The sequence below is a fragment of the Canis lupus genome, chromosome 6 (assembly GCF_003254725.2).
Source record: "Canis lupus dingo isolate Sandy chromosome 6, ASM325472v2, whole genome shotgun sequence".
In the NCBI taxonomy this organism is placed as follows: Eukaryota; Metazoa; Chordata; class Mammalia; order Carnivora; family Canidae; genus Canis; species Canis lupus.
In genome coordinates, this window is record NC_064248.1 from 30,041,992 (window position 1) to 30,056,428 (window position 14,437).

The window sequence follows — 14,437 nt, forward strand, 5'->3', positions numbered from 1 at the left end:
CAGACCCGGGATCGAGTCCCACGTCAGGGTCCCTGCATGGGGCCTGCTTCTCCCTCTGCCTGTGTCTCTGCCTCTCTCTCTTTCTATCATGAATAAATAAATGATTTTTTTTTTTTTTTTTTTTTTTTTTAAAGCCAGACCCTTCTCCTAGAGATTCGGCTTCGGCAGGTGCCACCCCTCCCGGAATTTGTTTTTAACCACGTTGACAAACACCAGCCTACAGCAGCGTGGTGCAAGAGCTTTTTTTTCCCCCTTCTTTTTCCTAGACAGGTCCTGGTTTGGGTCGGTGGCCGCTTCACTGCTTTTGCAGGTGTGTCACCTCGTGCAAACTGCGCCACCTCTCTGGGCGTCAGTCTCCCCTTCTGACACACGCAGCTCACGACAGCCCTGGCGCTCATGTGCAGCGGAGGTGAGCTACGATTCCGAGGGAGCGATGATGACAGTAACAGCGTGATGGTGAAGATGCCTCATGATCAGGGCTCCTGGGTCACAGTGGAGGGGGGGGGTGGAGCTTGGAGGACTGTCCTGAGACAGGGCCCAGCGCTTCGGACCTCCCCCCTACCCCGCCTAAGGTAGGGTTGTTGGATGAAATGCAGGAGCTCCAGTTAAAGTGGAATCTCAGATCACGAAAACAATTTTAGGGTAAGTATATCCCAAATGCCGCGTGGGCTATACTTACGCTGAACCATCATTCATCGTGCGTCTCAAATTCCAACTTAACTGGGCGCCCCGTGTTTGCACCTGTGAAACCAGGGCAGGCCGCCTCCGGGGGAGCTGGAGGGGGGGAGGAGGGAAACCCCGCGGTCGCCCCCCGCCGCCTGAGCTGCAGAGCATCCCCTGCACGCCTGCATCCAGGCCCAGGTCCAGGCGCCGCAGTCGATCCCAGAGGGGCCGCTCGCGCTTCCGCCTCGCCCAGGCAGCACCAGCGGCGCCCCGAGCGGCCCCGCCCCGAGCAGAGGGCGCCGCCCGGCCACACGGGCCCGGCGGTTGGGACTGTAGCGGCGTCCTGCCGTTCCCTCCCGCGCCACTGTGTCCTCAGGGGAGCCGGGAAACTCGCTCGCCATGTCGGCTGCGGAGGCGGGGGGTGTTTTCCGCAGAGCCCGGGGCAGGACCCTGGACGCGTTTCCCTCAGGTACGGCCGGCCTTCCGCCGGGGGAGGGGAGGAGCGGGGACTTCAGGCTGCGGCACCTTCCGTCGGCGGAACCGTCGGTGCGGCCGCGCGCGCCTCCAGCCGGACGGCTTCGAGGGCTGCACCTGCCCCGCGGGCGGGAGCCGGGGACCGCAATAGCTGCCGCGCCGCCCGCGCCCAGGGCTTCGAGGGGCGCGGCCGGGGAGCAGGTGTGCGGGCGGCGCGGCCTCGCCGGCCTCCGCATCCCAGAGAGAGACCGAGACAGGAGGCGATGCACTGAGGCAGCAAAGCGTGCTTCCCGGGCGCGCGGGCAGTGCACTTCGCTTGCTGGCGGCCCTGCCTTGCACGCGTGCCCCAGCAGGGCGGCTCGGCCTCAGTTTCCCCACCTGCAAACCGGGAAGAGCATCCTCGCTGTTGTTGCGCGCGGCTGTGCCCCTGCAGGCCCCCAGCCTGTATCTTAGGCTCCCGTCGTCCCGCTGGCTTCCTGCAGCATGTGGAGGGCGGGGCAGGGGGCAGGGGGCAGGGTGCAGGAGCTCCGGAGGGGGTCTGCATTTACTCGGGCTCCTTGTAAAATGCAAAAGTGTTACGTCGTTTTGCTTTTTTTTTTTTTTTTTAGATGCATGTATTTTCTTTTTATTTATTTTAAAGATTTAAAAAAAATTTTGTTTATTCATGAGACACAACACAGGCAGAGGGAGAAGCAGGCTCCATGCAGGGAGCCCGATCCCAGGACCCCGGGATCACGCCCAGAGCCAAAGACAGGTGCGCAACCGCTGAGCCACTCAGGTGCCTCTTTCTTTTTAGCTAAATTCAATTTATGAGCATACTTTCCGATGAAGGGTATTCTTGTAATCCAACCTCTGGACCCGCTGTGTGCTTATGCAGGTGAGGTGCTAAGTGGATGTTAGCCCTGGGGGCCCAAGGCAGGAAGCTGGCACATTGCTTGTTGCTTGGTCCTCTTAGGTTTTTTGCTGCCAGAAGTCAGGCTCCCCTCTCATGCACTCACCAGTTTTGTGAGCCGTGCTCCCTACCCCCCACCCCATGGTGCCCTGCATGGTCTGGTGGGTGCGCTCACCTTTCTTGCTTCATGCATGACGTCCTGACCTCTGCCCAGTTCTGCTGCCACACGGTTTTTCTCCAAGGGCTTTCTTTTCTCCAGCTCCCATAGCTAGTAGCTGGGCTGGTGGAGCCTGGCCCTCTCTTTCTGAGCTTCCAAACTGTATATAAAGTTCAGTCACTTTCTCAGGGTCAGGTTTTCCCTTGGCTAGCCTATTTTTTTCTTCTTTTCCAAAGGCTTTATTAGAGAGAGGAGAGAGAGAGAGAGAGGCAGAGGGAGAAGCAGGCTCCATGCAGGGACCCCGATGGGGGACTTGCCAGGACCCCGAGATCACACCCTGAGCCAAAGGCAGATGGTCAACTGCTGAGCCACCCAGGTGCTCTTGGCTAGCCTATTTAAAATACGTTTCTCCTCAAGATTTCCGCCCTAAAACCTTGTTCTTTTCTTCTTTGCAGCTCTTGGTGAGGAGTAGCAAGGTTCTGGAAGACTGTGTCGGGGCCAGAAATGTAGCTGTGGCAGGTTTTAGAAAACATAGTTGGCCGTAGTGCCCATCTTCAAAATAGTTTGATAGGACTTTTTTGCCCAACGTGAGGTTTGGGATTTATCCATATTGATGTCAGAAGCTCTAGTTCATGCACTTTCCTCTTGGGCAGTAGTCCATTGTACACGTATCTACTGTATACATTCCGTTGCTGAGTATCTTCCCTGAGGAAGGGGTGTGTTACCTGATTGCAGGAGGATGACTATAAAGGGAGGAAAGAGCATCGTGGACGGTGGATGGAGCAGGTGTAAAAATCTGCGGCCTGGCGGGATGCGAAAGGGAAGACTGGGGGCTGTGGTGTTCTATGAGAAGGAGGATGGTGGTGGGCAGGGTGGGGGGATAAGTAATTGAGGACTTTGGTCTTTACCTAAAGCATCAGAGTTTGAAGCTGCATGTGTGAGGAAACAAGGACACTGATCAGATTCCCTTATAACCCTCATACACTCGCTCCTCAAAGCCCCCTTCAGAATTAGCGAAAGCGCCTGGCAGGGGAACCGAAGAGTGCTGTCTTAGTCCATTCAGGCTGTCGTAACCAAGCACTGTGGACTGGGTGGCGTATAAACAACAGATGCTTCTCACAGTTCTGGAGGCTGGAAGTCCAGGATGAAGGTGCCAGCGAGATGCGAATGGGCGCAAACCTTCCTGGTTCACAGACAACCATCTTCTTGCTGTGCCCTCGGGGGAATCGGGGAATGAGCACCCTGGGGTCTCTTCCAAAAGGCATTAATCTCATCACTCAGCCCTCCTGACCTCATCACCCCCCACACACACCCTCCCCCCTGCCTCCCATGAGGCCCCGCCTCCATATATCATCATGTTGGGGTTTGGGTTTCAACATGAAACTTTGGGGGGCATACAACAGTCTGTGGTAAGCACTTTAAGACTGTTTCCCCCCTGGTAATTTATAGGAGTGGCAGTACGACGTGCACTTCTTCCGGGAGTATTGTACGTGAAGCTTGGCCTCAGGCATCCGTTCCTTGTTAACACAGTCTGCGAGGCTCCATCAACAGATGTTTATAAAAAGTAAATTGTACACCTCTCATTTGAGAAAGGTGCACATTCCTCAGGCATGTTCAAATATTCATTTTAATTAGGCAAATTGAGGGGATCCCTGGGTGGCGCAGCGGTTTGGCGCCTGCCTTTGGCCCAGGGCGCGATCCTGGAGACCCGGGATCGAATCCCACGTCAGGCTCCCGATGCATGGAGCCTGCTTCTCCCTCTGCCTGTGTCTCTGCCTCTCTCTCTCTCTCTCTGTGACTATCATAAGTAAATAAATAAAAAAAAAAAAAAAAAAAAATTAGGCAAATTGATAATTATATTTCCTCGACACATACACCCTAATCAAGGCTACACTTTATCCTAGCAAATAATTGTTTTTCTGAAAAGTTCATGACATCAGTTTTGAAGAAATTCTAAAAAGGAGAACTATCAAGGTAAAATTGGTTTTAAAAATTACCCATGTTTATTTGTTTTTAGGTCCTAAGCTGTTCTTTTTTCCAGTTTTATTTTTACCACCAGAATGTTCCCCCTGCCCCCTTAGAGGATAGGGCTCTTTGGTGGTTTTCTTAAAAAGATGATTTCCCTGGACATTTTAAATCTCTGCAGCTGTTTCAGAGGAGCTGAAACAGCTCCTCACCAGTCCTGAATATTTCTCGGTCGCCTCTGGAAACCCTCTCACGTGGCAGAATATAAGTGGAGCACCCAAAAAAAATAACTTGCCCCATCTCTTCCAGGTATCACCTAAGGCCTCTTCTAGAACTACTAGACCTGAAAATGTTTATTGAGGTCTGAATGGGGTCTTGAAAATATTGTATTGGAAAAATTCTAACAGATCAGTGAAGAAAATGAAATAAATGCTTTTAATTATGTCATACGTCCAGGCCAAACCAGTTATCTCTTATTTAAGAAGGGCTCCTGTGCATAAGACAAGAATTTTGATTATTTATCCCCTCCTCATTATTATCATCATCATCATCATCAATCAAAATTAGTGTGTAAAACATTCTCATCATAACAAGTCTAAGAGAAAAAATGAGCTTTTATTTTTGAGTGTCTTTTTTTTATTTATTTTTTTTGCTTTTCTATATTTTAGTGACTTTATCGAGATACCATAACATTGACTCATTTTAAGTTCACAGTTCAGTGATTTTTAATAAATTTACAGTGGTACAGTGTCAGGGTTTTAGAACCTTTCTATTTCCCAAAAAAAGAAACTTTGTGCCCATTTATAGTCTGTTCCTGTTTCCACTCCTCACACAGGCAACTACTAATTTACCTCCATAGCTTTGCCTTTTCTGGACATTTCATATAAATGGAATTACAATCTGTGTTCTTTTGTGACTGGCTTCTTAGCATAATCCTCAAGATTCTCTTATGTTGGGCAGATATCAGCACTCTGTTCCTTTTTACTGAATTGACATTCCATTGTGTGGGAAATCATGTCTTGTTTATCCAAGTACGTATTGATGTACATTTGGACGTTGGCAGACGTTTCCCAAATGAACACTGGCTGTTAGGAATAAAGCTGATGTGAACATCCACATACAGATCTTTGTATGGACATATGTTTCATTTCTCTTGAGTATATGCCTAAGATTGGAATTGCTGGGTCATATAAGTATATTTGACATTTTGAGGAACTTCCAAACTGTTTTCCAAAGGAGCTGCACTATTTTACGTTCACATCACCAAGATATATGGATCCACACCTCCTTATATCCCTGCCAACGCACTTATCACTTGTCGTATCTCTCTTTTTTATTATAATCAACCATATGGGTGTGAATTGATATCTCATTGTGGTATTTTCTTAAAGACTAATGATGTTGAACATCTTTTCCTGTGCTGACTGGCCATTTGTATATTTTTGAAGAAATATCTTTTCAGGTCTTTTGCCCCATTTATAATTGGGTTGTGTTTTCATTGAGTTGTTACAATTCTTTATATATGTTGAATATAGATCCCTTATCAAATCAATGGTTTGCAAATATCTTCTCCAATTCTGTGGATTCTCCTTTCCCTTGCTTGATGATAACCTATGCAGCATCAGAATTTTTAATTTTGATGAAGTTCCAAATTATCACCTTTTTCTTTTATCATTTGTGCTTTTGATGTCCTAAGAGACCTTTGCCTAACCCCAAATCGTGAAGATTGACTTCTGTGTTTCTTCTAAGAGTATTCTAGTTTAAACTACTACATTTAGGTGTAGGTCCATATTGAATTAATTTTTATGAATGGTGTGGGGTAAGGGTCTAATTATTAGGAAAAAAAGATTTTTTTTTTTTTTTTAACTACAGTAGAAACCTAGCAGTTGGTCAAAAGAAAAAATGAGCTGAAGAGGGGAATTTAAAAAAATACACATTCTTTTAACATTTATTTTTAATGTAATCTATAAATGTACATTCATTTACCATTCTTTTGAGGTCGGGCCAAGGACTTGTCTTAGAGTATTGGGTTTACAGATGGGCCTGCCATGGAGTCTTTCTTGCATAAACAACACCCATAATGAATCTTTTCCAGTTTGGGTTTTTTCCAGTGGAGTAGTCAGTTAAAAATCACTTGGAAAGCACTCCAAGTAAAGGATTCTAGGTTTATACTTTCTTTTTCCTCTAATCTTTTACACTTGTCTCCACAACACCTAATTCAATAGTACTTTATTTTGGCCAGCCTGCCTTTTATTGAGTGTTCCCGAAACATCTGTCTTAGTTTTATTGGAAGCGGCCCTTTTTACAATTCATATTTCTCTGGTTTACATGTTTAATTAAGTGATTTAAAAGTAAGTGCTAGCTTGAACACTTTCGGGGACAACTGATGGATGTGCAGAGCTGAACCCTTGAGGGACTTTGGGCAACAGTCAGTGCCTTTGCGGAGGGCATGGAGAGTGTTGGTAAATCTGTGGGTTTGGTAAGAGAGCATCTCTTTCACAGAGAGGACTAACTGGCAGCTTTTTATATTTGTGAAGCATGTGATTTTTAACTTTGCCAAACCCTCCCAATTAGTTACTGGCGATAGCATGGGGCCCTGGCAGCTGGAGACTCCAGGAGCCCAAGAACTGCTGTCAGCCACTCTTAGGACTGAGTCCATTATGTAGCCAGACAGTCAGGAAATATTTGTTGAGTGAAAGAATGCCCAAAGTTGCCATGTACCATTGTTTAAAAGAAAAAGAAAAAAACCCTAATCATTGCTAATGCTGTAGGTCCTCATTTGTAAAACGGAGGCAGAGTGTTGGCTACAGCTGTCTTAAGATGAGCTGTGGTGATGGATGCAGTGGCTTCATTTACCCGAGGGTGCTGAGATGCTTCAGGATTTCAGGTCCTAAATCAAGAGGTGGGAGGGCCAGGAAGGGAGCACAGCTCTCCTGGCATCCAGCCCTTTGACCTGGCCACCAGCACATACTGGAATAGGACAGAACTCTTCGTTTGCTCCCCAGAATGCTCCTTCTCCTGTCTTGCCCTCCCACTCCTGTTCAGTCAGGAGCCCAGGAGTCAATCCTGATCTCTCCTCCTCCCATTCTCTCCACAGCCCCATCCCTCCAGCCTCCAGAGCTCGCCTTGGCTTTGTCCACCTGTTCCCTTCCCAGCTCCCACTATGACCCCCAGCCCTGCATCTCTCACCTGGACTGTTCCAGTAGCCTTCTGTGTCCACTCTTGCCCCGCCAGTCTACTCCCTGTACGGCATTCAGAGCCATCTCTTTGAAACAAAAATTGGGCCTGTCATCCCTTGCCATAGCTTTCCTCTGTCCCTCTCCTTCTCTCTCTAGGGTCTGTCATTCTTCTGGTATCACTTTATTTTATTTTTTATTGATTTTTATTTTTTAAAAATATTTTATTTATTCATGAGAGACAGAGGGGTAGAGACATGGGCAGAGGGAGAAGCAGACTAGCATTTTAGAAGAAACGCGTGCTCATTCTCCCACTCTCAGGGTCCTGTTATTCCCCTTTGCTCATTCTTTTCCTTTACAACACTTATTACAGTTTACATTTGTGTATTTATTCCTGTGACTTTCATGCCTTTTCATGCCCCTAGACTATAAATTCCTGGAGGGCAGGGAGCCCAGACTTAGGACAGTGTCGGGCAGTGGAGGCCACTCGGTGGCCATTTGTCATATAAGTAAACGAGTAAATACAATCACATTTCTCTGTATTTGCCTGACCAATTGCTTACACCATGAGTCCTCTGGACAAAACAAAACAAAAACCAAGATATTGAGTCAATTAATGGGATTCCTTGCAAACCACCCCAGGTGGTGCTGAGGTCATGCATTCAAAGATACCTGTTTTTTTTGTTTTTGTTTTGTTTTGTTTTCCCAAAGGTACCTGTTAAAGCAGCTTCATGTTATCAGGTGAGCCCTCTCTGGGCCACATCTGCCCTGAGGAAGGGGTGCCTTCTCCTTATACCCAGGCTTGCCCCCGCAGGGCACCTCTGCCCAGAGAGAGCGTCTTTTTCCACTTCTCCCCAAAGTACCACCCAGGGCACCAGCCACCTGCTTTCTTGGTATAGCAGCATGGGTAATGGAGGGAAATAAGTCCTAGCAAACATCTACCCCAAAAAGGCAAACCCCAAATGGAGTTCTGCTTTGGAAAAGTGAGAGAGGTTCAGGAAATGTCTTTTCCCCCCTGTAGCTGTTGTCTAGAACAGCATCAGGCAAAGCCAGTTAGGCTGAAAGCCACCTGGCCGAGGAGCCCGAGCCTGTCTACCTTTTACTTCTCTGAAGGGTTGCAGATAAAGATTTTGGCAGGTCCTTTATCCCCGAATGGCAAGTTTGGCAGCCAAGCTATGACTCAGAAGCTTTTGTGTGTCTCAAAAACCACCTTTGGTGCATTTAGGCAAAGAAAAGAGAGATTGGATAAATTTGCTTTGCTACTTAGGAAAAGTAATATGGAAACTCTGAGGATAGTGCTGTCACAGTTAATTATTTCAGGGGAAGGGGGGCCTCAGAGGGCACTATTTACTTTAAATAGCTGGCACTTAGTCCTTTCACAGAGTTGTGCGACCGTCACCGCAGTTGATTTTAGAACATTTTCATTACCCTAGAAGGAAACCCAGCACCCATCAGCCATCACCCCACCCGCCACTCCAGCCCTGGGCAGCCACTAAGGAATGGCACTATTATATGGAACATAAGTTCTGGCAGTTTTACAGTCGGGACACTTGGATCGTTAAACCAGAAAGAGTCCCAAGGTGGTGAAGATTGTTTTGCCACTGCTGTGGTTTTGTTGTTGTTGTTGTTGTTGCTTTTCACTACTAAGATAAGATTAGTCCCTGGAGAAGATGAGGGGTATTACTGCAGACATTTAGATTGTGATTCACTGTGCAGATGGCTACTGTGAGGAACTGCAAAAATTGCATCTCGTTGGCATTTGCTCTTTAGCCAGAAAGCCTCCACACAGCTGTAAAGCTACCCATCTTTGCTGTTTTATAACTGACACAATATTCCCAGTATGTGAAGGGAAGAATGTTAAGATCAAAGCACGTAATTTGTACGTGTGTGTGCTTGCATTCGTATCTGTATCACCAAGTATATTCTGCGCCCCACCATGTACTATGGGGAATAAAGAAATGGGTACGGTTTGGGTGGCTTTGTCTCTGCTAAGAGAAGGGAAAGAGTTACTGTAAGTAACAGTCAGGATCACAGAAGCTCACACTTGGTGTGAGCTTTGGCTACTATGCACCAAGTGCAAATGCTTTATATGTATTCACTCAGTCACTGTTCATGACAACCCTTCTGAGGTAGGGTTTACTTTATGGCTGAGGACACTAAGACTCAGATTAAGATCTTGTGTTATGTCGCATGGTTGGTAAAGGGTGGAATTGGGACTTGAACCTGGCATGCAAGCCTCAGAGTCTAGGCTATACTAGGGCCCGGTGAGGGCTTTGGGAGACATGCCTTGGCATGATCTACCCCCTACCTTACATTCAAATTTGCCTCCAGTGTCAGGGTCTGGTCTTTGCTGTGCCCTCTGCCTGGGGTGCGTCCCCACAGCCACCCTGTGCCTGGCTCTCATGTCGCCTCACTGCTCCATCCAGCCTCAGCTCCCACCCACCAGTCACTCTGTCCACGATCACTGTGATTCCCTCTGCAGTAATGATGAGCACAGTGTGTAGTCAGCTTAGTTGTTGATCTGTTTGTCATCCATCTCCCCACTATGGTGTAAGGTCTTAAAGAATGGGACCTGTGATTTTGCTCACTGTTGAATGTCCAGTGACTAAAGTGTAGTGCCTGTCACATAGCAGGTACTCAGAACAAACTTGCTGAAAGAGGGAAGAAGGAAGAGCTCCATCTCCTTGCAGGGGAGGGAGGTAGGTGCTGGGCTGGACTAGGAAGGGTAGGTGGAGTCTCAGCAGAAAGAGTTAGGAGAGTGGGGAGCATCCTCTAGAGGAAGCAGTGGGAAAGGTTGCATGTGTTGAGGAGCAGATAAGGGTCCCTTTGGAGGGATCCTGTGGCATGTTTTGGGGAGAGTTTCTCAATCTCTGCATTGACATTATGGGCTAGACTGTTGGCTGTGGGGCCACCCTGTATACTCTGGGATGTTGAGCAGCATCCTTAGCCTCTATCCACTGAATGCCAGAAGCACTGTGACCCTCCCAGCGTGACATCAAAAAATGTCTCCAGACATCAAATGTCCCCTGGGGGTCACAATCATCCCTGGTCAAGAGAGCCACCAATCTAATGGGAACAGTAATCAGTATAGCTAGAAAAATTTTGCACTACATTTTAGACCCAAGTGCCAGAATGAACAAGGATCCATCGACATCTTGGTTTATCCCTTCACCAAATGTTTACTGAATGCCTCTCCCATGCCAGTGACCCAGTGATACATGCTGACAATATACTGGAAAGGAAACGTGAACATGGGTCTTTACTTATGGAAATTAGAGTGTAATGACCCTTCAGCAAGGGAGTTTGATGATCAGGACAAGGGTTGTAGGAAGTCACAGCGGCAGTGATTGCTTGCAGTGGATCAGAGTAGGGAGCATTGCGTGGAGCTGCTCTGGTAGCCCTGGGTGGGAGTGGTGGAGCACTGACCCAAGGTGATGGGGCTGTGGAGGTGAAGGAGGTACTGTAGAGCACGTGCATCCACCTGGTAGGCTAAATGGACCCAGTGACACACAATCCTGTCATCTGTAGACTGGTGAACTGGGGACCTTGTTGGCAGACTCAGGGCCATCAGGAAAAAGAGGCCAGTATTAAAGGATTTGCTTGTGGGAATGTTGTAAGGTGCAGATGGGATGAGCTGGGACCTTGGACATACTCAGGAAAGCAAAACCACTACTCTGCTCACTTTTTTAGTTAATTCTGCCGCTTTCTAGTCAAATGGAGAAATGTGGCCCCTGTGGTCCCAGTTCATGTATGATTTTGATTCGGAGAAGTTAACAGGAGTGCAAACATTGAACTTTTAAATATTCTTACAGTGTAGTGATACACTGTTGTAATGATTGCGGCCTTGTTCACCAGCCTGCTCATCAGACTTCTTAATAAATATCTTCCCAAAAGCAAAAGAGATTTGGGAAATGAGACTTAGCTTTATTAGAATTAAACTGAGAGCTATTTATCATTGTATTCCACCTTGAACCATTTGAAGTTGCCTGTACAGTAGCAAGTTTGGCACATCGAGAGAGCACATGCTGTTAGTGTATTAGGTGTTAATTAATGGCATGACTGATTCCTATAGGCCTTTTCCTAGCTGAGTGATGAAAATAGTAATTCATTTGCTTTTGGGGGTGCATTTATTATAATTAGTCATTGATGAGCTAGTAATAGCAAAAGGATCAATGAAATTTCTAATTCTTGGTATATGTTAAAAAGTCAGCTTTCAATACGAGTTGACATACATGCCTGAAAGGTATAATAAAAATGAGGGAGAGGAAATGTATTGACAGAGACAGATTTAAGAAAACATTTAGTTCCTGATATTAACGGCAAAGAGTCCTTGCAATCTGAATATTTGTCTTTCAGGCAGGATATTGGCACGTAAACAGTTGCATAGGAAGGATTAGCGGTAAGGCATTGTGTGAGTTTTTAAAGGTTTTTAAGATTCTTCTATGCGTGCAGTCGCTTTGTACCCAGTAATGCTTAAAGAAGATTCACAGGCCTTTACTGTCTATAGTTTAATACCACACAAATCCACAGTCCTATTATTCCTCAGTTTTGAAAGATGGTGGTTTCTGTGACAGTCTCTATCAGCTAAAATCTGTAAGTGGCCAAATCCTGATACTCTCTGTACAATGGATGAATCAGATTTCTCTCTAAGGCCAATATTTCCTTTATAAAAATATTTTTTAATTAATTAAAGATTTTAAGAAATTTTAAAATTAATTCGATTCAGGCTGTGGTACCTTAATAAATTATGGTAATTTATTATGGTAACACAGAGCTTGTTTTTTTCTGACATACCATTTGGACAGATTTTGGCACTCCCAGCTAGCTAGGTCTTCTCTATAATCTCACCTGTGTGACCCCTTGCCCTGAAGTCAGGGCTTTGTGGCATAATAGGCCTGGTTCGGCCTCTCAGCCCTTTGTTAGACCTTGAGCAAGTTATGTGACCTTGACCTTGCTGAGTTTCTTCTTCTGCACCTCTGAGCAGAATGGAAGAGTTATCATAGATTTGGGCTTGTCACTGCCCATGTGCACAAGGGCCAGCTGGTGAATGGGACCAAGTGTGGACCATGGTGAATTTGAGACCACACGTCCCCTTTGAGGAGCAGCCACTGCTTAGCCCAGCCAGTCAGCATATTCCAGTTGGGCCTGATTTGGCTAGATTTTCCAAGAGCATCTAGAAAATCAGGTATCTGTATGAAACTCATGAATTTAAAATGTCGGCAACAGATTCAAAATTTTATAACTACTATGTGGGCCAAACAAAACACACCTGCTAGGCAGACCGCATCCAGAGACCTGGAGTTTGTAATTCCTGGAGAAGATCACCAATTAGCATCCCGTAGAAGATAGATGTTCTGGGCTCTAGCCTATACCCTGAATCAGCCCTGTGCTATTGGCAGGGACTGTGAGCATCACAGCCTACTGGGGAAAAGCTCTGGGCCTTGCCAGCATTATCTTTGTGTACACTTTTCTTATTTACCAAGATGTTCCTTTCAAAGGAAACTTTTTGGAGATAAAAATGTTTTTATGGAGGTGGATAACTTGCAGGCAGCCCAAGGCACATTCCATCTCCTTTATGGCTCTCCCCTCTGCAGGCCAGCCCAGCAGCACTGAGATTCTGAACAGTGGAAGCCACTGCTCATTAACTGTGTGATCTTGAACTTGAGCCATAACTAAGATCCCTAGCCAGGCCTCAGTATCCCTCGTTGGTTAAATAAGGGGTTAAGTAATTCTGCAAATCCCTCCCACACTGAAAATTTCCATTGCTGTAGTGGGAAAAGGTTGGCTTCTGTGAGGTAACCTTTCAGCCGCCCTGGGATAGGGCTGCAATAAATGGGCCCACTCAGCTCTGTACAGGAGGGTCAGGTCTAAGTGGTGTGGTTAAGTATGTGAGGCTAGGCTTTAATAGTCCCCCCTGTGGCAGAGACTCTCCCTTGGTTCCAGGGGTCCCCGCCTCCGAGTATTTATAGCCTGTGTGATCCTCTGCTCTGTAGTCTGGGCTGGCCTAGCAACTTGATTATAATGAATTGAATACAGCAAAGTGATGGGATCTCACTTCCATCGCCATATTACCTAAGATTATAACTGCTCTTTGCTAGCAGACCCTCTCCCTCACTGTCTTTGATGAAGCCAGTTTCCATGTTACGAGCTGCCATGCTGGAGGGGCCCACATGGCGAGGAACTGAGGGTAGCTTCTGGACCACAGCCGGCTAGGAACCTAGTCAACCCCGTAAGTGAGCTTGGAAGCAGATTCTGTCCCATGTGAGTCTTCATTTGAGACCTCAGCACTGGCAGACACTTTCATTGTGGCTTGTGAGAGACCGTGAGCAGAGAACCGTGCTCTAAGCCGTGCCCAGATCCCCAACCCACAGAAACTGAGATAGTACATGTGTAGTGTTTCAAGCTACTACCTTTGTGTTCCTTTGTTACCGTAGCAGTAGATTGCTAATACACCATCTCTGTGAATTTGTTACAAAAATTATATTGAAAAAGTTCAATTCATGGTGGAATTCTTATTTATAGAAGACTTAGGTGTTTTAGTCAAATACCTGCATACTTCATGGTGTATTAACAGTAAGCACCCTGTAGACATTATCAGAAGTTTGTGTCAAATGTTTCAAGATTGTAGTCTTGTTTTGGTACCACCTATGTCAGAAATGAGGTCTTAATTTAATCAGCCTCACGTTATCCTCTAATGCATTTATTCTTCAAGTACTTAGTTTATCTCAAAATTTGACCTTGGCTTTATCATCGTCCCTAATTAGGGTCCCTGACTGCATTCTTTTATCAATTTTGGAAATTACCTGGGCTGGACGCAGACAGGGACCTAAAAATGAAAAGGAAAATATGCAAGAGAAAACTAAAAGCATGGGATCCCTGGGTGGCGCAGCGGTTTGGCGCCTGCCTTTGGCCCAGGGCGCGATCCTGGAGACCCGGGATCGAATCCCACATTGGGCTCCCGGTGCATGGAGCCTGCTTCTCCCTCTGCCTGTGTCTCTGCCTCTCTCTCTCTGTGACTATCATGAATAAATAAATAAAATCTTTAAAAAAAAAAAAAAAAAAAAGAAAACTAAAAGCAAACCAAAAAAAAAAAAAAAAACCCATCAGTAG

General features: G+C 46.4%; 1 protein-coding gene across 2 annotated transcripts in view; it reads left to right on the top strand.

Moving 5' to 3' along the window:
• Positions 1-999: 999 nt before the first annotated feature.
• Positions 1,000-14,437, top strand: part of CPPED1 (calcineurin like phosphoesterase domain containing 1) — a 98,306-nt gene continuing 84,868 nt past the window's right edge. Inside the window, exon 1 of one of the 2 annotated variants that reach the window (XM_025416473.3) lies at positions 1,000-1,132. In XM_025416473.3, the coding sequence (XP_025272258.1) occupies positions 1,063-1,132 (70 nt within the window). In that variant the 5' untranslated portion in view covers positions 1,000-1,062. Of the gene's footprint in view, positions 1,133-1,786; positions 1,892-14,437 lie in introns of those variants that run through there. The other variant, XM_049111380.1, reaches the window with a different exon arrangement.